The sequence below is a fragment of the Entelurus aequoreus genome, linkage group LG03, assembly GCF_033978785.1.
Source record: "Entelurus aequoreus isolate RoL-2023_Sb linkage group LG03, RoL_Eaeq_v1.1, whole genome shotgun sequence".
Taxonomy (NCBI): Eukaryota; Metazoa; Chordata; class Actinopteri; order Syngnathiformes; family Syngnathidae; genus Entelurus; species Entelurus aequoreus.
This window is the reverse complement of record NC_084733.1, coordinates 8,129,527-8,154,470: the sequence shown is the minus strand read 5'-3', so window position 1 is coordinate 8,154,470 and position 24,944 is coordinate 8,129,527. Positions and strand designations below refer to the sequence as shown.

General features: G+C 40.3%; 3 protein-coding genes across 6 annotated transcripts; all 3 read left to right on the top strand.

Annotated features, from left to right (window-relative positions):
- The first annotated feature begins 1,477 nt into the window (after positions 1-1,477).
- LOC133646076 (ADP-ribosylation factor 4-like) lies at positions 1,478-9,248 on the top strand. The gene is made up of 6 exons (XM_062041072.1): positions 1,478-1,672; positions 2,587-2,667; positions 2,769-2,878; positions 5,768-5,839; positions 7,847-7,972; positions 8,042-9,248. Exons 1-6 carry the CDS (start codon positions 1,606-1,608, stop codon positions 8,123-8,125), a joined length of 540 nt encoding a protein of 179 aa, XP_061897056.1. The 5' UTR covers positions 1,478-1,605; the 3' UTR covers positions 8,126-9,248.
- Positions 9,249-9,399: 151 nt separating this feature from the next.
- On the top strand, positions 9,400-17,479 carry LOC133646068 (protein tyrosine phosphatase domain-containing protein 1-like). Of its 4 annotated transcripts, XR_009825222.1 has the most exons (7): positions 9,400-10,541; positions 10,597-10,790; positions 10,854-10,934; positions 11,003-11,121; positions 16,946-17,007; positions 17,115-17,172; positions 17,315-17,479. XR_009825222.1 is itself a non-coding variant. In XM_062041063.1 (6 exons), exons 1-6 carry the CDS (start codon positions 10,455-10,457, stop codon positions 17,118-17,120), a joined length of 549 nt encoding a protein of 182 aa, XP_061897047.1. In that variant the 5' UTR covers positions 9,400-10,454; the 3' UTR covers positions 17,121-17,479. The 4 variants fall into 4 exon arrangements, 3 of the variants coding, with proteins under 3 accessions (XP_061897047.1, XP_061897048.1, XP_061897046.1); XM_062041063.1 differs by having other exon boundaries at positions 17,115-17,479; XM_062041064.1 differs by lacking the exons at positions 16,946-17,007; positions 17,115-17,172; positions 17,315-17,479 and adding an exon at positions 12,866-13,336 and having other exon boundaries at positions 10,602-10,790.
- Positions 17,480-17,949: 470 nt separating this feature from the next.
- LOC133646082 (ADP-ribosylation factor 4-like) lies at positions 17,950-24,004 on the top strand. Its single transcript, XM_062041078.1, has 6 exons — positions 17,950-18,145; positions 19,059-19,139; positions 19,241-19,350; positions 20,520-20,591; positions 22,597-22,719; positions 22,789-24,004. The coding sequence occupies exons 1-6, from the start codon at positions 18,079-18,081 to the stop codon at positions 22,870-22,872; spliced, it is 537 nt and encodes a 178-aa protein (XP_061897062.1). The 5' UTR covers positions 17,950-18,078; the 3' UTR covers positions 22,873-24,004.
- The last annotated feature ends 940 nt before the right edge of the window (positions 24,005-24,944 follow it).

The following is a 24,944-nucleotide window of genomic DNA, read 5'->3' as shown; positions in this document are numbered from 1 at the left end:
GACCAAATCAGCATGTTATAGCATTGCTGTTGTCTGTCAAAATGTTTGCTTGCTACATTAAAACCACATTAATTTGTATTGAAAAAAATGTATCCTTGGGAATACGCCTGCCATTATATTAAGCAGTACCTCTTGGCTTACAGTACACTCTGTACATTGTAATGGGGGCCAATTGTGATTTCAGAGAGGTATGTGTACATCGTGACACATTATGCTTAGTGTACAAGGTGTTATTTTTTTTACAACATATTAACATCTCTGCTATGAGGTGGCGACTTGTCCAGGGTGTACCCCGCCTTCCGCCCAATTGTAGCTGAGATAGGCTCCAGCGCCCCTCGCGACCCCGAAGGGAATAAGCGGTAGAAAATGGATGGATGGATGGAATATGTGTTATATGTGTTTTATGTCGCACGTTTGCACCAAGAAAAATTCCTAGTTTGTGAACCCGTTCTCAAACAATGGCAATAAAACTATTCTGATTCTGATATTAACATCTTCCTGCATTTCCTTCTTCAAATGAAAACATGCTGCAAATGAGGAGATGGTGGTGTCTCGCTCTCCTGCAGAACTTCCCCATGCCGTAAGTGCTTTGAATATCACAAATCACAAAAAAAATGTTTTACTCACGGTCAACAGACCAACATGAATGTTTTCATAGTGAATGTATGTTGTCATTAAATCACTAAGGTCTGAAGAAGACCGATTGCAGGACAGAAAACGGCGACGAGAGCTAGGAGGGCTACAGGTGAGAGGTCATGTGATTAATTAGTCTTGTAGTCAACTATTGCTAGACTAAAGCGTAATTCCTCCACTTATTTCAATTACCTTAGTTTTACATCTTGCATTGTTATTGTGCCTATAAGAACGGCAATCTGTTTCCTTTCTAGACAGTGGAAAATGAACAGAACTGGAAACAGGGAACAGGGTTGCTTGTTATGGGCCAGAACAATACCTTGATACTTGCCATTGTTAAACATTTATGGAAGCTTAAGGAATGTATTTGGCTAGGCTACAACATTTTTTTTTTCTTTACAGATCAAACATTTTTAACCTGGGGTGAAAAATAAAATCAATGATGCAAAGTCTTCTGTCTTTGGTTTATTTGACTTAGCTAATATAATTGAGTGTGCAAAATAATATGTGTCTATACTCTTATGGAAATGCTATGGTTTATATATAATTCTTTTTTCATTTTTTTCATGGTAAATGCTATGGTTTATATATATATATATATATATATATATATATATATATATATATATATATATATATATATATATATATATATATATTCATGGTAAAAAAAAAACAACACATTTGACAAGTTAAAAGTAGGAATGTCTAAGTCTATCAAATACATGAACCTTTTTCCATATTAAGTCATTGTGCTGTGCCGGATCTCCGCCACCAGATGGAGCCCGCGGGCTCAACGTTGAGACCCGCCCACATTGAGGGAAAATAAGCCCCTCCTCGATCTGCGGGCTGCAGCCAGGGGTTAGTCGCAGCCAGGGCCACTTGGAGTCTCCTGGTGAAACAACCTCAACGCTTTGTACGGGGCTTTAACATCCACCTTTTACCCAAACAATCACACACCACACTCCAATCATGGGGCTGACATTATCGACAGCCTTCGAAAGACTTTCTGGCAAAAAACAAATGAGGATTTTGATGGGTGAGTTTAAAAAAAGCGTTGTTTTGACGGTTAGCTTAGCTTAGCTACTTGCTAGCTTGCTCGAAGCCTCGTCGTTTTCACATGTTAAAGTTTGAAAAAAATACATAAACAAGGGCTCCCAATTGACGGACAACATAGTAAAGTTTACTTTAGTGGCGTAAAAGTGGTAAAATAGTCAAGAGTCAATAAACAAATGAGTTAATTTTTAAAGGCAGTTTGTCGACTGGAATTCGACGTTTTTCTCTGCTGTCGCAGGGAAGTAAATTAAATAATAATTTAACTCTTCTTTGAAACAATTATTTAACTCTTCTTTGAAACCTCTACATATTTATTTTTAACTCTTTGAAACATATCTACATATTTATTTTTCACTTTGAAACATCTACATATTCTGCCTTATTTTTAGCTCTTCTTTGAAACATATCTACTTATTTATTTTTTAACTCTGGAAGATATCTACATATTCTGCCTTATTTTCAACTCTTCTTTTACACATCTACATACTTTGCCTTATTTTCAACAAAATAGTTTCCAATTAATTGTCTTGTGCAATATTATGTAGAACTTAGGCGACAGAGTAGTCATTTTTGACATTGTTTTTCCATGCCAGTTTCCATTTTTTTTAAAAACCCCACAGTTTGTGAAAGTATTTTTAGGGCAGGGGTATAACATTAAAAAACAAAATTAAGAAAAAATGTCATGTTCAAAGGCAAAATGAATTGATTCGGTTTCTACCGAGCAAAACAAAAGCTATTTAGGGACTAGACGAGGCCCTAACCATAATATATTGTTAGCATCCCTGTTTTGAAAAAAAAGCAAGTTGTAATGTCTATCTTTGTTTTATTATGTAATATCTGACATGTTGTCATCCTCCCGTGTTGTAACTTGTCATTTCTCAACATTCCCGTCCCTAGTCGGACTAGATGCTGCCGGGAAAACCACCATCTTATACAAACTGAAGCTCGGCGAAATCGTAACAACCATCCCCACTATTGGTAAGACATGGGGACTTTGTCATCACCTCAATGCTAATTAATATTGCTTCTGATTGTACACAACCTCGTTTACCTTTTATTTTTATTTCCTCCTTGGACAGGTTTCAACGTGGAGACCGTAGAGTATAAGAACATCAGTTTCACAGTCTGTGATGTGGGCGGTCAGGACAAGAACAGCCCCCTGCGGAGGCATTATTTCCAGAACACACAGGTAAAGTGTAAACTCCGCTTAGTTCTGCCTCAGCCTCTGTCAGTACGTCTCTTTAGCACCCAGCATTGTCCCTCCCACACAACCATCTGATTGGTTACACGCAGAGCAGTAACAGCCAATCAGCAGTGCGCATTCAGAACGCATGTAACAGCCAATCAGCAGTGCGTATTCAGAGCGCATGTAACAGCCAATCAGCAGTGCGTATTCAGAGCGCATGGAGTCAGTGCTCCTGTGGTGGGGTGAGCAGAAAGGTGGTTAGCAGGTGAGCATAAGGCAGCGGACTCTCCCCAAATTATAATAAACACCTCCCAGTCAACTACTAGTGACATCACTATGAGCCCGTTGACGTGCTAGAAACATAAGCGGCAGCTCAGCTCGCTCGCAGTCCTTGAGGTGAAGGCTAATTAGCTTTTAGCGTAATGTTAGCTCATTTTGCGGTGTGTGTGTGTGTGTGTTACGGACAGAAAACCCCTGTGTCTGAGAGAAAAACAAGCGTTATTGACCTACAGTTAACAACTAAGTTATTTCACTTCACATTTTTCTGTGTTGATTGAGCTGTGTTGAAGCAGCAAAAGAGGACATTATGTTGAATGAAGAGTTTCCTGAAGCTGTCTCTGATAGTTGATTTAATAATGTAACTGCATCATAAAGCCTACATGAACTCCATGGTGTTCAGGGATGAATAATCTCTCCTATTGCTATTGTACCATTTTTTTCAGCTATAGTTACATTAATCATTAGTAATGTAGCAGTCTAGTTTTGAATGGCAGGGTCCCTGCTATCACATGTTGATAAAAATAACATTTACATAATAACAATCAACTACAGGCTTCCCAAATGCTGTAATAAATTAAGCATGATGAGTTGAGCATATGTCAGCATGTGGCCCCACTTTTAACTCTTTTTCAAACGCTTATTGGAAACGCTTACTTACAGTAAGTCATTAATTTGACTTATTAAGTCATTATTTTGATTTAGTAAATTACTAAGTCAAAATATTGACTTACTAAGTCATAATAATGACATACTTAGTATCTCAGGTAACTCGGACTGTTTTGTGTATTGTTTTTACTTGACGAAAAAAATATCGAGATATATATAGTATATCGGCATTCAGCATATGGAGCGGAAAACACAACCAAAAATTGTAGGCTTCTTCACGCGACGAAGCCGGCCTACGTCACCACAGTTTGTAGTCTATTACCCCCCCCCCCCCCCCCCCCCCCCCAGGCTGTGGTGGCAGCGATGAGATGGAGACGTGATGGCGACAGGCCAAGTTACGCTGTTCCTTACACCCACCCACCCCCTTCCCCCTGGAGAGACACCACCTTAACTAACACATTTTCTGGGGGAAACACTGCACAGGTATTAGGGCAGTGTTTTTTAACCTGGGTTCGATCGAACCCTAGAGGTTCGGTGAGTCTGCCGCGAAGGTCAAGACACACCCAACTCATCGTGAAAATAAAAACTTCTCCCTATCGGCATATTATGGATACCGCCAAACAATGTTCCCTCTAATTTCCATCTGATTTGCAGGCGTGTAATTTGTTGTGAGTTCATGCTGTTGGTTTTGTTCTTTGAATAAGGTGATGCCCATGCACGGTTCATTTTGTGCACCAGTAAAAAAAACATAAATTTGTCTTAAATTTGACATTTTTTTAATTTTATTTTTTCACTAAAGAAGGATTCGGTGAATGCGCATATGAAACTGGTGGGGTTCGGTACCTCCGACAAGGTTAAGAACCACTGTATAATGGCTAATGTGGAGGCATTATTTCCAGAACACACAGGTATTATGGCTAATGTGGAGGCATTATTTCCAGAACACACAGGTATTATGGCTAATGTGGAGGCATTATTTCCAGAACACACAGGTATAATGGCTAATGTGGAGGCATTATTTCCAGAACACACAGGTATAATGGCTAATGTGGAGGCATTATTTCCAGAACACACAGGTATTATGGCTAATGTGGAGGCATTATTTCCAGAACACACAGGTATTATGGCTAATGTGGAGGCATTATTTCCAGAACACACAGGTATTATGGCTAATGTGGAGGCATTATTTCCAGAACACACAGGTATTGGGGCTAATGTGGAGGCATTCTTTCCAGAACACACAGGTATTGGGGCTAATGTGGAGGCATTATTTCCAGAACACACAGGTATAATGGCTAATGTGGAGGCATTATTTCCAGAACACACAGGTATTGGGGCTAATCAAACCAAAGTCTCAGACAAAGCGATGTATACTCTGATTAGTCATGTGTTTGTCTCACTTAAATGTTGTTACTCACCACACCAGTCATTTAAAGCATGTGATCTCAGTGTGTTCAGTTAAAACACCACACGCTATGTCTACTATATACAGTACAGGCCAAAAGTGTGGATACACCTTCTCATTTCAATGTGTTTTCTTTATTTTCATGACTATTTACATTGTAGATTGTCACATCAAAGCTATGAATGAACACGTGTGGAGTTATGTACTTAACAAATAAAGGTGAAATAACTGAAAACATGTTTTATATTCTAGTTTCTTCAAAATAATCACCCTTTGCTCGGATTACTGCTTTGCATACTCTTGGCATTCTCTCCATGAGCTTCAAACCTGAAATGGTTTTCACTTCACAGGTGTGCCTTATCAGGGTTGATTAGTGGAATTTCTTGCTTTATTAAAGGGGTTGGGTCAATCAGTTGTGTTGGGAATGAGAAGGTGTGCCCAAACTTTTGGCCTGTACTGTATGTGTGCAGCTAGCTCAATGCTCATGTTAAACTTCCTTTTTATGTTTTGTTGTGCAAATTATAGATCGAATGATTATTTACTTTTATGAACGTGGAAGCATACAATTAGCTAACTATGTCAATATTGCTTTTATCTGGCAGGGCCTCATCTTTGTAGTGGACAGCAATGACCGACAAAGAGTGAACGAGGCTGCAGATGAGCTCTCAAAGATGGTATGTATGCAACTCAAAACTAAGAATTCATATATTTTTAAAGGTAGACTTATAGTCAGTGAGAATATTCAGGTTGTAGTATCCAGTTATTTTGAAAATTCAGTAAAATCCCCGCTGTCAGAAGAAATGGCAAATAAACACAAGCTCAATGTTGGTCAACAGCAATCCAGGTTCAAGCCTTAAATGTGCATCAAACATGTATTAACACATTTTAAAGAATAAAACATGTAGGTACTCGTAGGGCTGGGCGATATGGATGGAAACTTTATCACAATATAAGTAGGGGTGTAACGGTACGTGTATTTGTATTGAACCGTTTCGGTACGGGGGTTTCGGTTCGGTTCGGAGGTGTACCGAACGAGTTTCCACACGAAAATATTAAGTAGCCGCCTCCGCTTCCTTCTGCCTCTGTCTGTCAGTACTCTACACAGCACCCAGCATTGTCCCACCCACACAACCATCTGATTGGTTACAAACAGAGCGGTAACCGCCAATCAGCAGTGCGTATTCAGAGCGCATGTAGTCAGTGCTTAGCGTTTAGCAGGTAATCAACAGGCAGCGGACTCTCCCCAAATTATAATAAACACCTCCCAGTCAACTACTAGTAACATCACTATGAGCCCGTTGACCTTCTAGAAATGTAAAAGGCAGCTCAGCTCGCTCGCAGTCCTTGAGGTGAAGGCTAATTCGCTTTTAGCGTAACGTTAGCTCATTTTGCGGTGTGTGTGTGTTATGGACAGCAAAGCCCTCTCTGTCTGTTATTTCACTTTACCCTTTTCTGTGTTGATTGAGCTGTGTTGAAGCAGCAAAAAAGGACATTATGTTAAATGAAGAGTTTCTGTCTCTGATAGTTGATATAATAATGTAACTGCATCATTAAGCCTACATAAACTCCATGGTGTTCAGGGATAAATAGTCTCTCCTATTGCTATTGTACCATTTTTTCAGCTATAGTTACATTAATCATTAGTAATGCAGCAGCCGCGTTTTGAATGGCAGGGTCCCTGCTATCACATGTTGATAAAAATATAACATTTACATAATAAAAATCAACCACAGGCTTCCCAAATGCTGTAATACATTAAGCATGATGAGTTGACTTGAAACTGTTTAATGTTGCACTTTTTATATGTAGAAGGAAAGTTTTGCCATTTTATTTAATCTGAGCAACAACTTGAGGCAGTTTAATGTTGATTAACGTGGGCAGAATTATTATAGTGTTCCCAATGTTAAAAGGATAAAGCCATTGTTTACAAATTTGGTAAATAAATGACCAAAAAATTTATATTTTGTTGTTTTCTTACTGTACCAAAAATGAACCGAACCGTGACCTCTAAACCGAGGTACGTACCGAACCGAAATTTTTGTGTACCGTTACACCCCTAAATATAAGTGTTTTATATCGGTAGATAGCGAACATTTTTGATATTTTTTTATGACTTATCGAAAAAAAAGCACCAGGAGAAAAACTGCTCCCCTCACCTCCCAGGGGGTGATAAAGGGTGATGGGTCAAATGCAGAGGACAAATTTCACCACACCTAGTGTGTGTGACAATCATTGGTACTTTAACTTTAACTTAACAATGTCCCCACAAAGAAAGATAGCGTACGCACAACTTAAAATAGTGTTGATTGCGAAAACAAAGCAGGTGTGGGCAATAGCACTCAAAGGAAGGCGTGAAGCTGCTACAGGTAAACGCCAACAAAACAGGAAGGGTCACCAAAATAACAGCGCAAGACAGGAACTAAAGCACGACAAACAGGAAACAACAAACTCAAAATAAGGCACGACAACCTGGTGGAGTTTCATTTTTTAACCTTTTCTGCTGGTGGTGTGCCTCTGTATTTTTTCATGAACAAAATGTGCCTTGGCTCAAAAAAGGTTGAAAAACACTGGTCTAACAAGTCCGAGAAGATGACATTCCTATGAGGCGGGATGACGCTGCACCTTCAAATGACTCGCACGGTGACATTTGGTGTTGTCAAGTCCTGTGTTTGTGCTTGCAGTTGCAGGAGCAGGAGTTGAGCGACGCCGTTCTGCTGGTCTTCGCCAACAAACAGGACCTCCCCAACGCCCTGTCAGTCAGCGAGCTCTCACACAAACTGCGTCTCAACGTCCTCCGCAGCAAAGCTGTAAGTCACTCCAGACTCCCAGTGCAGAAAGCATCCTTCTCCTCACTTTCCTCATTGCATCCCCCACAGTGGCACATTGAGTCCACCTGCGCCACCCAAGGCACCGGGCTGTATGAAGGACTGGACTGGCTTTCCACAGAGCTGTCCAAGTAGATGGACCGGACGGATGAAAGAGTGAGCCTTTTTATGGACATTCAATCGGGAAACATTTGGTCTTCCGGCGGCAGACAATGCTGCAGACTAGTAGGAGGATGTTTTTGGATTTTGAAGCCTATTCCATATTATCTTTGTTTAGTTTGCTTATTCTTCTTACCTTTGCATTCCATTCTAAGACCAGCAATCCTTTTGAACACAATGCAACTGAATTCTTGAACAGTTGATGGTCGTGTGGCCTAACATTCAGTGAACCGTGTTGCCTGCCACTAAATGAATCCACAAAGGAACATTGTGCCTTCCTTTTGCCCTCTTACACCATCGCAATCTTTTTTTGGGGAGCAGAAGTTGGATGCTTTTATAAGCAACTTGTAGTTTGCATGACCCTAAACAACCGTCATTCTCGTTGGTCCAGTCTAGCAACATACTAACATAGACCAGGCGTTAGCATGACATGATCAAGTAGCATTTGTTTGTTTTTCTTTGTGGCAGCAAGCACTTGAAAAACACTTTATAATTATCTGTAATTAGAGATGTCCGATGATATCGGACTGCCGATATTATCGGCCGATAAATGCTTTAAAATGTAATATCGGAAATTATCGGTATCGGTTTCAAAAAGTAAAATGTATGACTTTTTAAAAACACGGACGTAGGGAGAAGTACAGAGCGCCAATAAACCTTAAAGGCACTGCCTTTGCGTGCCGGCCCAATCACATAATATCCACGGCTTTTCACACACAAGTGAATGCACGCATACTTGGTCAACAGCCATACAGGTCACACTGAGGGTGGACGTATAAACAACTTTAACACTGTTACAAATATGCGCCACACTGTGGACCCACACCAAACAAGAATGACAAACACATTTCGGGAGAACATCCGCACCGTAACACAACATAAACACGACAGGACAAATACCCAGAACCCCTTGCAGCACTAACTTCCAGGACGCTACAATATACACCCCCGCTACCCCTCACCTCAACCTTCGCATGCTCTCAGGGAGAGCATGTCCAAAATTCCAAGCTGTTGTTTTGAGGCATGTTAAAAAAAGTAATGCACTTTGTGACTTCAATAATAAATATGGCAGTGCCATGTTGGCATTTTTTTCCCATAACTTGAGTTGATTTATTTTGGAAAACCTTGTTACATTGTTTAATGCATCCAGCGGGGCATCACAACAACATTAGGCATAAAAATGTGTTAATTCCACGACTGTATGTAACGGTATCGGTTGATATCGGAATCGGTAATTAAGAGTTGGACAATATCGGCAAAAAAGCCATTATCGGACATCTCTATCTGTAATCTTTACAAATATATAAATATATCATGCCTGCAGTTCCAGATAATTCAAGTCACTGATGTCAAATGGTTTGCAAAAATATTTTTACGTGCATTACCTGATTGTTATTCGTAATGTATTTGTTTGGAAATTGTTTTTGAAAGGAAGAAAAATCTTTTGCCATCAATTCTTACGTCAAGTTAATACACACAACTAAGAAAAGTGTGGATTCAGTTTGAGTATGTCATATTTAGTTCCACATCATACATACATATTTCCAGAGAACAATTTTGTGCTCAATAACATTTTACAAAAACAAAGAAAATGAAATTAAGAATGTATTTACAAAAGATAACGTTTAATTTTGATTGACATGGTCAGATACAACTATTCATCTAAATATAGTTGTGTAGGGGTGATCAAGGGTATCTCCTCTATGGGGGTCTTGGGGCACTAGGAGGTTAACCCCTTTACTACTGTTACCCGGGGTGGCCCTTGGCAAAGGCCTAGTACCTGACAGCCCCCTAGCCAGCGATACGGTGAAGACCTCAACGGCGGAGCAGGCGGAAGATTTAAGAACTACCACAAGGGCTGCGATGGCGGAAGAAGGCTGCAGCAGAAAAGGGTCCCCAGTCGTCTTGGACTCCATGCCACTGGACCCTGACCCGATTCTGTCAAGGATCGTGTGGTGGCTGTCTGTGCACCAGTGTACCCAGGTTAAACTAAGTCACGCACAGGCATCCTCCATTAAGGGATACACGTCATACTTGTTCGAGTGACCGCCGATGATCAAGGGTGATGGGTCAAATGCAGAGAATAATTTGACCACACCTCGTGTGTGTGACAACTTTACTTTAACAACACCGCATCCTAGATTATTAGTCCTGTAGCTGAATAAGGAAAGTGAAGCAAAACTACAGTAGAATTGTGTGACTGATAACGAGGACATGGATACAGTGTTTTCAATATAAGCACTATTTAATTGGTCTAAAGCATTTATGACAGCTAATCAGGCTTAGTGGATCTGGGTCAACTCCCATGTGTGTGTGTACACTTCTCCATCGCCCTTACGTCTACTTTGCTTTACCTGTTCATTGGACTCATTCATGTCAATCAAGCAGACAGGTGAGTGTTCCATTTCAAACTTACACTTGAGAATAGGCTGATGTGGTTCTCCCAGTCCAGGATGCAGACCTTGACCCAGCATGTCCCCTTCCCTCGGGCCGCTTACTCCCAAGCCCGGGAAAACCTGGTGAAGGCCATCCCGCCCAAACTCCTCTGCTTGCTGGCCTGCGGGGGACTGGACTGTCGTTACGAAGGACCAGACTGTTGGAAAGCGAGCCAGCAGGTCATCCGTGGCATTTTCTCCTCATGGTAAGACTCTGCGGTAAAGTTTTGTCATGCGTTGGGGGACATGACTTCTACCAAAAATCTCAGGGTGACCGATGACATCATCGCTATGGCACGGCCGTCCACAATCTTGATTGAAAAGTTCGACGTTATAGAACAATTTCAGAGGTATACCTTCAAGATTCATTTGTCTTTGTACACAAGTACACCTAGTTTCTTCTTGATTGCCTCTACAGGTTGAATATAAGATCCATCATAAACATGCAAGTACCTGGCGAACATGCGCACTGCGGACCCCCTTTGGACCCTGGAAGTGGCTTCACATACCTGCCGCAGATCTTCATGGAGAATGACAGTGAGACCTTTTAGATACCACAAGTTGTAGTAGAGCCTTCATTAGCTTGACCTGTACAATTCAATCAATCAATCAATGTTTATTTATATAGCCCTAAATCACAAGTGTCTCAAAGGGCTGTACAAGCCACAACGACATCCTCGGTACAGAGCCCACATACGGGCAAGGAAAACCCACCCCAGTGGGACGTCAATGTGAATGACTATGAGAAACCTTGGAGAGGACCGCATATGTGGGTAACCCCCGAGATCCAATACAAGACCTGTATAAAAAAACTCTTGGCTGGATGTGTCGTCCTGCGGGGCTTGAACCAGGGTGCACTAATTGGAGCAAAGAGCCTACACTGCTCAAAAACGGACACTTTTTCTGTCTAAACTGCACTGCTACTGAATGGAGCGGGAAAAGGGTTGTCTCGTCATCGATAAGTCGCCACGTCCGCGTGAGTCTCTCGCTTCCAATCAGGGTGCAAGAGGGTTCACTCTGTGCATCGCTCTCAGCAACTGAGCGTTTTTATTCAATAGCAAAATTAGACGCACGGAGTGAATCCTCTTGTCTGTAATCCACAATCTTTGTGGCGGACGGCAAGAGCGCAAGCTTACACGCACTCAGAGAGCCTGGCTCGTCACAAAGAAAGTGCTGTGATAATATTTGGGCGTCTCGTGTGTAAACATTGACATGGACCAATGATTTGTTGGGAAGTAAAACCACCTGTACCTAAGCTCTTCAATATTTACTGAAGTAGAATTTTAGCTAATAGAGATTGGGATAATTAGGATAGGTCTTTATTGTCATTGCAACAAGTAAAACGAAACTATGTTTTCAGCACAAACCCATTCAAAATTAGACAAACAAACAGTGTACAGGGTTACAGTACAGGAACGCTGATAGGTCGCCACGAGGTGCCCCGTAAAAAGGTGGGAAAAAAGGTAAACCTCCATGCCATGCACACATAAACATGTTACATTTAATCACGACAACTCGCAACAGAGAGGGGGGAGTTGGGGCCCTGGAGGTCGACTGCTGCTATGAAGCGCTGCCAGCCGTACATCACTCCGAAGGGGAATCAAGCGGGGGTGGGGGGGGGGGGGGGGTGTGCGTGTATATGCCCATTGTCTTGGGTGTGTGGATGTAGTGTCCATAGGCCTGGGGCCGTTCTGCATGCAAGCAAAAGTTCGACTCCAGGTGTCGTTGAGGAGGGAGGGAGGTCAAAAGCGTCCATCATTGAGGTGTCCTCGGGGATGTTTTCAGAACAGCCTGCTCCTGCGTCAAGGCCATTCGAGGGAGTCAAATCGTAGATTACGATTTTTGTTTTTCCGCGAGCAGACATGACAATGGCTTGTCTGTTCTATTTGTCCGATTGACAAGATAGTTTTATTTCTTGAAGACACTTTAAAGTTACTGAACTTCTAATTATGGTTAAGAAAAACAACTAATAAATCAAAGTTTATTACATTTGAAAGGAATATTTGCATTATCCTGCGTAATTTGGTCTCCAAATATTGCTGACAATATTGCCGTTTTTCGGCAACAATTTATGGGACAACATATCGTCCAGCAAAATTTGTTATCGGCCCATCAAAACTCGTGACAATTCCCGTTTTGGACATTTCTAAGTTTCTAACGGTTTTGGGAAATCGAGCATAACTGCAGTATATTAGTAGAAGGCTGAATTCTTCATTGTATTTTGCAGATACTGTGCCTAATGTGACTCAAACCATTTGATGTTCTTTGTGTGAATGTTCAGTTTATTTCTACAACTTTGGGATGCCAGATTTCGGCGTGTCCTCCCTCGTCGGCATCATCGATGGCGTAAAGGTGTTGGCCTTCGCTGCGGGGGAGGGAAGGGTTGCTGTGCACTGCCACGCCGGTCTGGGCAGAACAGGTCTGGGTTGGGATTTGCGCTAGCGGGTGTGGATACACAACTTGACACTGATTGCTCCACAGGTGTCCTAATAGCCTGCTACTTAGTCTACACTTTGCGGATCAGTCCCAGTGAGGCCGTGCACTACGTCCGCATCAAAAGGCGGGCTGCAGCCAGGGCCACTTGCTGGCTGCAGCCCGCAGATCGAGGAGGGGCTTATTTTCCCTCAATGTGGGCGGGTCTCAACGTTGAGCCCGCGGGCTCCATCTGGTGGCGGAGATCCGGCAGCACACATTCTCAAACGTCAATAAAGCTACTTTTAACTTGTCAAATGTATTTTTTTTACCATGAAAAAACAATTAAAAAAAAAAATATATATATATAAACCATAGTATGAAAAAAGGTTCATGTATTTGATAGACTTAGACATTCCTACTTTTAACTTGTCAAATGTATCTGCCATCTTTTTTGTAGTTTTATTCCTTTTTTATTATCTTCATTATTTTCTGTATTGATCCTACACTATTATTGTGTTTTTTTGTTACTTCTGATATGGCCTTGCCACGGTTTACTTGCTTGTTTATTTATTTATTTTTTGTGTCTTTTTATTTTGTATTGTTTTACATCTGATCAACTTCTGTGACTTTCCTTTTCTTTTTTAAGTGTGAACGGTGGAGAGGTCCTCGAGAGGTGATCTTGGGATCACTTCCTGAGGATCCTTGATGCCGAGGAATGTTCATCCACTATGGTCTGGATAGCCTGTAGCTGATCCTGAGCCAGAGCGGGATGGATGGATATATATATATATATATACATACAAAATCTGGGTATCTTTTCTAATACTGTTTATACTGTAAACCTTGAATTGTTAAAGTTTAAGTGCACCTCTCTCCTCAAGTGTGCATGTGAGTGGGTATGAGTGGATGTGCGATTGTATGAAGGTTTTGCGTGACCAAAGTATGACTGTTAAATGTGATTTTAACTGTAAAATTCAATAGAAATATTTGCAAAAAAACCCAAAAAAAAACCTTGTCAAATGTATTTTTTTTACCATGAAAAAACAATTAAAAAAATATATATATAAACCATAGTATGGAAAAAGGTTCATGTATTTGATAGACTTAGACATTCCTACTTGTAACTTGTCAAATTTATTTTTTTTACCATGAAAAAACAATTAAAAAAAAAAAATATATAAACCATAGCATTTCCATAAGAGTATAGACACATATTATTTTGCACACTCAATTATATTAGCTAAGTCAAATAAACCAAAGACAGAAGACTTTGCATCATTGATTTTATTTTTCACCCTAGGCTAAAAATGTTTGATCTGTAAAGAAAAAAAAATGTTGTAGCCTAGCCAAATACATTCCTTAAGCTTCCATAAATGTTTAACAATGGCAAGTATCAAGGTATTGTTCTGGCCCATAACAAGCAACCCTGTTCCCTGTTTCCAGTTCTGTTCATTTTCCACTGTCTAGAAAGGAAACAGATTGCCGTTCTTATAGGCACAATAACAATGCAAGATGTAAAACTAAGGTAATTGAAATAAGTGGAGGAATTACGCTTTAGTCTAGCAATAGTTGACTACAAGACTAATTAATCACATGACCTCTCACCTGTAGCCCTCCTTGCACTCGTCGCCGTTTTCTGTCCTGCAATCGGTCTTCTTCAGACCTTAGTGATTTAATGACAACATACATTCACTATGAAAACATTCATGTTGGTCTGTTGACCGTGAGTAAAACATTTTTTTTGTGATTTGTGATATTCAAAGCACTTACGGCATGGGGAAGTTCTGCAGGAGAGCGAGACACCACCATCTCCTCATTTGCAGCATGTTTTCATTTGAAGAAGGAAATGCAGGAAGATGTTAATATCCATCCATCCATCCATTTTCTACCGCTTATTCCCTTCGGGGTCGCGAGGGGCGCTGGAGCCTATCTCAGCTACAATTGGGCGGAAGGCGGGGTACACCCTGGACAAGTCGCCACCTCATCGCAGAGATGTTAATATGTTGTAAAAAAAATAACACCTTGTACACTAAGCATAATGTGTCACGATGTACACATACTTCTCTGAAATCACAATTGGCCCCCATTACAATGTACAGAGTGTACTGTAAGCCAAGAGGTACTGCTTAATATAATGGCAGGCGTATTCCCAAGGATACATTTTTTTCAATACAAATGAATGTGGTTTTAATGTAGCAAGCAAACATTTTGACAGACAACAGCAATGCTATAACATGCTGATTTGGTCTTACCATCAAAACAAACACGCCACAGTTGTTGGAGCACCCTTGCTTTGTTAGGCCCTGAGGTGTGAACAATGTATTTTAATAAAAGTATGGCAAGAAAATAGTAAAAAGTTAGCAAATGCTATTATGTAATGTCTCACCTGGACATCATTCACACCAAGCTCTCTCCAGGGGCCAGAAGAGAGGCTGTGAGCAACATGTCTGTACAAATAATAAGCCAAATAAAAGTCACTCAACTTCAATCAACTTTTGATTGAAAAGCGCGCATAAACGCTTGGAACAAAGCCTGAACTGAATAAGGAAGAGGTTGGAACTTCAAATCAAAAAGTTTTCATAACAGGCTTAAACAGAACTGCCCGTCTCAAAAAAGATAAATAGTTCTGTTTCCATCTGTTTAAGGAATCAAAATAGTTGGAATATGGAATGGAATATTTTAGATCAAATAAAAACAGAACCATTAATTAAAACAAACAAAGGACAAGTGGTTTAAAACAGAACTACCACTGTCCAGGAGGTGCCCTAAAAACCTGAATAGACTGGTTCTACTCTCATCTCTCCAAGACATGAGACAGCTAGTGGAAGAAAACCAAGTCTTTATACATGTATGATTATATGAGTGACATTCATAGATAACCACAGTGGCACAATAGTTAACTTTACCAGTTGTTCCTGGCTGTCTTGGAGTTTCTGTCCCCAGTATGCTGTGTGTGCTGAAAACTTGTGGAGACTAGGGAAGTCTCCATGAGGTCTCTGCTCACTGTCATCATTTACTAGTGTAGAAAGCAACAACCGAAAAATAAAATCAAGTGTGAAATGTCACATTTCTCATTTGAATGATGTGCAAAATAGAGCCAAAACTTTTTGATTTGAAGTTCCAACCTCTTCCTTATTCAGTTCAGGCTTTGTTCCAAGCGTTTATGCGCGCTTTTCAATCAAAAGTTGATTGAAGTTGAGTGACTTTTATTTCGTTTATTATTTGTACAGACATGTTGCTCACAGCCTCTCTTCTGGCCCCTGGAGAGAGCTTGGTGTGAATGATGTCCAGGTGAGACATTACATAATAGCATTTGCTAACTTTTTACTATTTTCTTGCCATACTTTTATTAAAATACATTGTTCACACCTCAGGGCCTAACAAAGCAAGGGTGCTCCAACAACAGTGGCGTGTTTGTTTTGATGGTAAGACCAAATCAGCATGTTATAGCATTGCTGTTGTCTGTCAAAATGTTTGCTTGCTACATTAAAACCACATTCATTTGTATTGAAAAAAATGTATCCTTGGGAATACGCCTGCCATTATATTAAGCAGTACCTCTTGGCTTACAGTACTCTGTACATTGTAATGGGGGCCAATTGTGATTTCAGAGAAGTATGTGTACATCGTGACACATTATGCTTAGTGTACAAGGTGTTATTTTTTTTTACAACATATTAACATCTCTGCGATGAGGTGGCGACTTGTCCAGGGTGTACCCCGCCTTCCGCCCAATTGTAGCTGAGATAGGCTCCAGCGCCCCTCGCGACCCCGAAGGGAATAAGCGGTAGAAAATGGATGGATGGATGGAATATGTGTTATATGTGTTTTATGTCGCACGTTTGCACCAAGAAAAATTCCTAGTTTGTGAACCCGTTCTCAAACAATGGCAATAAAACTATTCTGATTCTGATATTAACATCTTCCTGCATTTCCTTCTTCAAAGGAAAACATGCTGCAAATGAGGAGATGGTGGTGTCTCGCTCTCCTGCAGAACTTCCCCATGCCGTAAGTGCTTTGAATATCACAAATCACAAAAAAAATGTTTTACTCACGGTCAACAGACCAACATGAATGTTTTCATAGTGAATGTATGTTGTCATTAAATCACTAAGGTCTGAAGAAGACCGATTGCAGGACAGAAAACGGCGACGAGAGCTAGGAGGGCTACAGGTGAGAGGTCATGTGATTAATTAGTCTTGTAGTCAACTATTGCTAGACTAAAGCGTAATTCCTCCACTTATTTCAATTACCTTAGTTTTACATCTTGCATTGTTATTGTGCCTATAAGAACGGCAATCTGTTTCCTTTCTAGACAGTGGAAAATGAACAGAACTGGAAACAGGGAACAGGGTTGCTTGTTATGGGCCAGAACAATACCTTGATACTTGCCATTGTTAAACATTTATGGAAGCTTAAGGAATGTATTTGGCTAGGCTACAACATTTTTTTTTTCCTTTACAGATCAAACATTTTTAACCTGGGGTGAAAAATAAAATCAATGATGCAAAGTCTTCTGTCTTTGGTTTATTTGACTTAGCTAATATAATTGAGTGTGCAAAATAATATGTGTCTATACTCTTATGGAAATGCTATGGTTTATATATAATTCTTTTTTCATTTTTTTCATGGTAAATGCTATTGTTTATATATATATATATATATATATATATATATATATATATATATATATATATATATATATATATATATATATATATATATATATATATATATATATATATATATATATATATATATATATTCATGGTAAAAAAAAAAACAACACATTTGACAAGTTAAAAGTAGGAATGTCTAAGTCTATCAAATACATGAACCTTTTTCCATATTAAGTCATTGTGCTGTGCCGGATCTCCGCCACCAGATGGAGCCCGCGGGCTCAACGTTGAGACCCGCCCACATTGAGGGAAAATAAGCCCCTCCTCGATCTGCGGGCTGCAGCCAGGGGTTACTCGCAGCCAGGGCCACTTGGAGTCTCCTGGTGAAACAACCTCAACGCTTTGTACGGGGCTTTAACATCCACCTTTTACCCAAACAATCACACACCACACTCCAATCATGGGGCTGACATTATCGACAGCCTTCGAAAGACTTTCTGGCAAAAAACAAATGAGGATTTTGATGGGTGAGTTTAAAAAAAGCGTTGTTTTGACGGTTAGCTTAGCTTAGCTACTTGCTAGCTTGCTCGAAGCCTCGTCGTTTTCACATGTTAAAGTTTGAAAAAAATACATAAACAAGGGCTCCCAATTGACGGACAACATAGTAAAGTTTACTTTAGTGGCGTAAAAGTGGTAAAATAGTCAAGAGTCAATAAACAAATGAGTTAATTTTTAAAGGCAGTTTGTCGACTGGAATTCGACGTTTTTCTCTGCTGTCGCAGGGAAGTAAATTAAATAATAATTTAACTCTTCTTTGAAACAATTATTTAACTCTTCTTTGAAACCTCTACATATTTATTTTTAACTCTTTGAAACATATCTACATATTTATTTTTCACTTTGAAACATCTACATATTCTGCCTTATTTTTAGCTCTTCTTTGAAACATATCTACTTATTTATTTTTTAACTCTGGAAGATATCTACATATTCTGCCTTATTTTCAACTCTTCTTTTACACATCTACATACTTTGCCTTATTTTCAACAAAATAGTTTCCAATTAATTGTCTTGTGCAATATTATGTAGAACTTAGGCGACAGAGTAGTCATTTTTGACATTGTTTTTCCATGCCAGTTTCCATTTTTTTTAAAAACCCCACAGTTTGTGAAAGTATTTTTAGGGCAGGGGTATAACATTAAAAAACAAAATTAAGAAAAAATGTCATGTTCAAAGGCAAAATGAATTGATTCGGTTTCTACCGAGCAAAACAAAAGCTATTTAGGGACTAGACGAGGCCCTAACCATAATATATTGTTAGCATCCCTGTTTTGAAAAAAAGCAAGTTGTAATGTCTATCTTTGTTTTATTATGTAATATCTGACATGTTGTCATCCTCCCGTGTTGTAACTTGTCATTTCTCAACATTCCCGTCCCTAGTCGGACTAGATGCTGCCGGGAAAACCACCATCTTATACAAACTGAAGCTCGGCGAAATCGTAACAACCATCCCCACTATTGGTAAGACATGGGGACTTTGTCATCACCTCAATGCTAATTAATATTGCTTCTGATTGTACACAACCTCGTTTACCTTTTATTTTTATTTCCTCCTTGGACAGGTTTCAACGTGGAGACCGTAGAGTATAAGAACATCAGTTTCACAGTCTGTGATGTGGGCGGTCAGGACAAGAACAGCCCCCTGCGGAGGCATTATTTCCAGAACACACAGGTAAAGTGTAAACTCCGCTTAGTTCTGCCTCAGCCTCTGTCAGTACGTCTCTTTAGCACCCAGCATTGTCCCTCCCACACAACCATCTGATTGGTTACACGCAGAGCAGTAACAGCCAATCAGCAGTGCGAGGCATTATTTCCAGAACACACAGGTATTATGGCTAATGTGGAGGCATTATTTCCAGAACACACAGGTATTATGGCTAATGTGGAGGCATTATTTCCAGAACACACAGGTATTATGGCTAATGTGGAGGCATTATTTCCAGAACACACAGGTATAATGGCTAATGTGGAGGCATTATTTCCAGAACACACAGGTATTATGGCTAATGTGGAGGCCTTATTTCCAGAACACACAGGTATTATGGCTAATGTGGAGGCATTATTTCCAGAACACACAGGTATTATGGCTAATGTGGAGGCATTATTTCCAGAACACACAAGTATAATGGCTAATGTGGAGGCATTATTTCCAGAACACACAGGTATTGGGGCTAATCAAACCAAAGTCTCAGACAAAGCGATGTATACTCTGATTAGTCATGTGTTTGTCTCACTTAAATGTTGTTACTCACCACACCAGTCATTTAAAGCATGTGATCTCAGTGTGTTCAGTTAAAACACCACACGCTATGTCTACTATATACAGTACAGGCCAAAAGTGTGGATACACCTTCTCATTTCAATGTGTTTTCTTTATTTTCATGACTATTTACATTGTAGATTGTCACATCAAAGCTATGAATGAACACGTGTGGAGTTATGTACTTAACAAATAAAGGTGAAATAACTGGAAACATGTTTTATATTCTAGTTTCTTCAAAATAATCACCCTTTGCTCTGATTACTGCTTTGCATACTCTTGGCATTCTCTCCATGAGCTTCAAACCTGAAATGGTTTTCACTTCACAGGTGTGCCTTATCAGGGTTGATTAGTGGAATTTCTTGCTTTATTAAAGGGGTTGGGTCAATCAGTTGTGTTGGGAATGAGAAGGTGTGCCCAAACTTTTGGCCTGTACTGTATGTGTGCAGCTAGCTCAATGCTCATGTTAAACTTCCTTTTTATGTTTTGTTGTGCAAATTATAGATCGAATGATTATTTACTTTTATGAACGTGGAAGCATACAATTAGCTAACTATGTCAATATTGCTTTTATCTGGCAGGGCCTCATCTTTGTAGTGGACAGCAATGACCGACAAAGAGTGAACGAGGCTGCAGATGAGCTCTCAAAGATGGTATGTATGCAACTCAAAACTAAGAATTCATATATTTTTAAAGGTAGACTTATAGTCAGTGAGAATATTCAGGTTGTAGTATCCAGTTATTTTGAAAATTCAGTAAAATCCCCGCTGTCAGAAGAAATGGCAAATAAACACAAGCTCAATGTTGGTCAACAGCAATCCAGGTTCAAGCCTTAAATGTGCATCAAACATGTATTAACACATTTTAAAGAATAAAACATGTAGGTACTCGTAGGGCTGGGCGATATGGATGGAAACTTTATCACAATATAAGTAGGGGTGTAACGGTACGTGTATTTGTATTGAACCGTTTCGGTACGGGGGTTTCGGTTCGGTTCGGAGGTGTACCGAACGAGTTTCCACACGAAAATATTAAGTAGCCGCCTCCGCTTCCTTCTGCCTCTGTCTGTCAGTACTCTACACAGCACCCAGCATTGTCCCACCCACACAACCATCTGATTGGTTACAAACAGAGCGGTAACCGCCAATCAGCAGTGCGTATTCAGAGCGCATGTAGTCAGTGCTTAGCGTTTAGCAGGTAATCAACAGGCAGCGGACTCTCCCCAAATTATAATAAACACCTCCCAGTCAACTACTAGTAACATCACTATGAGCCCGTTGACCTTCTAGAAATGTAAAAGGCAGCTCAGCTCGCTCGCAGTCCTTGAGGTGAAGGCTAATTCGCTTTTAGCGTAACGTTAGCTCATTTTGCGGTGTGTGTGTGTTATGGACAGCAAAGCCCTCTCTGTCTGTTATTTCACTTTACCCTTTTCTGTGTTGATTGAGCTGTGTTGAAGCAGCAAAAAAGGACATTATGTTAAATGAAGAGTTTGTCTCTGATAGTTGATATAATAATGTAACTGCATCATTAAGCCTACATAAACTCCATGGTGTTCAGGGATAAATAGTCTCTCCTATTGCTATTGTACCATTTTTTCAGCTATAGTTACATTAATCATTAGTAATGGAGCAGCCGCGTTTTGAATGGCAGGGTCCCTGCTATCACATGTTGATAAAAATATAACATTTACATAATAAAAATCAACCACAGGCTTCCCAAATGCTGTAATAAATTAAGCATGATGAGTTGACTTGAAACTGTTTAATGTTGCACTTTTTATATGTAGAAGGAAAGTTTTGCCATTTTATTTAATCTGAGCAACAACTTGAGGCAGTTTAATGTTGATTAACGTGGGCAGAATTATTATAGTGTTCCCAATGTTAAAAGGATAAAGCCATTGTTTACAAATTTGGTAAATAAATGACCAAAAAATTTATATTTTGTTGTTTTCTTACTGTACCAAAAATGAACCGAACCGTGACCTCTAAACCGAGGTACGTACCGAACCGAAATTTTTGTGTACCGTTACACCCCTAAATATAAGTGTTTTATATCGGTAGATAGCGAACATTTTTGATATTTTTTTATGACTTATCGAAAAAAAAGCACCAGGAGAAAAACTGCTCCCCTCACCTCCCAGGGGGTGATAAAGGGTGATGGGTCAAATGCAGAGGACAAATTTCACCACACCTAGTGTGTGTGACAATCATTGGTACTTTAACTTTAACTTAACAATGTCCCCACAAAGAAAGATAGCGTACGCACAACTTAAAATAGTGTTGATTGCGAAAACAAAGCAGGTGTGGGCAATAGCACTCAAAGGAAGGCGTGAAGCTGCTACAGGTAAACGCCAACAAAACAGGAAGGGTCACCAAAATAACAGCGCAAGACAGGAACTAAAGCACGACAAACAGGAAACAACAAACTCAAAATAAGGCACGACAACCTGGTGGAGTTTCATTTTTTAACCTTTTCTGCTGGTGGTGTGCCTCTGTATTTTTTCATGAACAAAATGTGCCTTGGCTCAAAAAAGGTTGAAAAACACTGGTCTAACAAGTCCGAGAAGATGACATTCCTATGAGGCGGGATGACGCTGCACCTTCAAATGACTCGCACGGTGACATTTGGTGTTGTCAAGTCCTGTGTTTGTGCTTGCAGTTGCAGGAGGAGTTGAGCGACGCCGTTCTGCTGGTCTTCGCCAACAAACAGGACCTCCCCAACGCCCTGTCAGTCAGCGAGCTCTCAGACAGACTGCGTCTCAACGTCCTCCGCAGCAAAGCTGTAAGTCACTCCAGACTCCCAGTGCAGAAAGCATCCTTCTCCTCACTTTCCTCATTGCATCCCCCACAGTGGCACATTGAGTCCACCTGCGCCACCCAAGGCACCGGGCTGTATGAAGGACTGGACTGGCTTTCCACAGAGCTGTCCAAGTAGATGGACCGGACGGATGAAAGAGTGAGCCTTTTTATGGACATTCAATCGGGAAACATTTGGTCTTCCGGCGGCAGACAATGCTGCAGACTAGTAGGAGGATGTTTTTGGATTTTGTATTTTGAAGCCTATTCCATATTATCTTTGTTTAGTTTGCTTATTCTTCTTACCTTTGCATTCCATTCTAAGACCAGCAATCCTTTTGAACACAATGCAACTGAATTCTTGAACAGTTGATGGTCGTGTGGCCTAACATTCAGTGAACCGTGTTGCCTGCCACTAAATGAATCCACAAAGGAACATTGTGCCTTCCTTTTGCCCTCTTACACCATCGCAATCTTTTTTTGGGGAGCAGAAGTTGGATGCTTTTATAAGCAACTTGTAGTTTGCATGACCCTAAACAACCGTCATTCTCGTTGGTCCAGTCTAGCAACATACTAACATAGACCAGGCGTTAGCATGACATGATCAAGTAGCATTTGTTTGTTTTTCTTTGTGGCAGAAAGCACTTGAAAAACACTTTATAATTATCTGTAATTAGAGATGTCCGATGATATCGGACTGCCGATATTATCGGCCGATAAATGCTTTAAAATGTAATATCGGAAATTATCGGTATCGGTTTCAAAAAGTAAAATGTATGACTTTTTAAAAACACGGACGTAGGGAGAAGTACAGAGCGCCAATAAACCTTAAAGGCACTGCCTTTGCGTGCCGGCCCAATCACATAATATCCACGGCTTTTCACACACACAAGTGAATGCACGCATACTTGGTCAACAGCCATACAGGTCACACTGAGGGTGGACGTATAAACAACTTTAACACTGTTACAAATATGCGCCACACTGTGGACCCACACCAAACAAGAATGACAAACACATTTCGGGAGAACATCCGCACCGTAACACAACATAAACACGACAGGACAAATACCCAGAACCCCTTGCAGCACTAACTTCCAGGACGCTACAATATACACCCCCGCTACCCCTCACCTCAACCTTCGCATGCTCTCAGGGAGAGCATGTCCAAAATTCCAAGCTGTTGTTTTGAGGCATGTTAAAAAAAGTAATGCACTTTGTGACTTCAATAATAAATATGGCAGTGCCATGTTGGCATTTTTTTCCCATAACTTGAGTTGATTTATTTTGGAAAACCTTGTTACATTGTTTAATGCATCCAGCGGGGCATCACAACAACATTAGGCATAATAATGTGTTAATTCCACGACTGTATGTAACGGTATCGGTTGATATCGGAATCGGTAATTAAGAGTTGGACAATATCGGCAAAAAAGCCATTATCGGACATCTCTATCTGTAATCTTTACAAATATATAAATATATCATGCCTGCAGTTCCAGATAATTCAAGTCACTGATGTCAAATGGTTTGCAAAAATATTTTTACGTGCATTACCTGATTGTTATTCGTAATGTATTTGTTTGGAAATTGTTTTTGAAAGGAAGAAAAATCTTTTGCCATCAATTCTTACGTCAAGTTAATACACACAACTAAGAAAAGTGTGGATTCAGTTTGAGTATGTCATATTTAGTTCCACATCATGCATACATATTTCCAGAGAACAATTTTGTGCTCAATAACATTTTACAAAAACAAAGAAAATGAAATTAAGAATGTATTTACAAAAGATAACGTTTAATTTTGATTGACATGGTCAGATACAACTATTCATCTAAATATAGTTGTGTAGGGGTGATCAAGGGTATCTCCTCTATGGGGGTCTTGGGGCACTAGGAGGTTAACCCCTTTACTACTGTTACCCGGGGTGGCCCTTGGCAAAGGCCTAGTACCTGACAGCCCCCTAGCCAGCGATACGGTGAAGACCTCAACGGCGGAGCAGGCGGAAGATTTAAGAACTACCACAAGGGCTGCGATGGCGGAAGAAGGCTGCAGCAGAAAAGGGTCGCCAGTCGTCTTGGACTCCATGCCACTGGACCCTGACCCGATTCTGTCAAGGATCGTGTGGTGGCTGTCTGTGCACCAGTGTACCCAGGTTAAACTAAGTCACGCACAGGCATCCTCCATTAAGGGATACACGTCATACTTGTT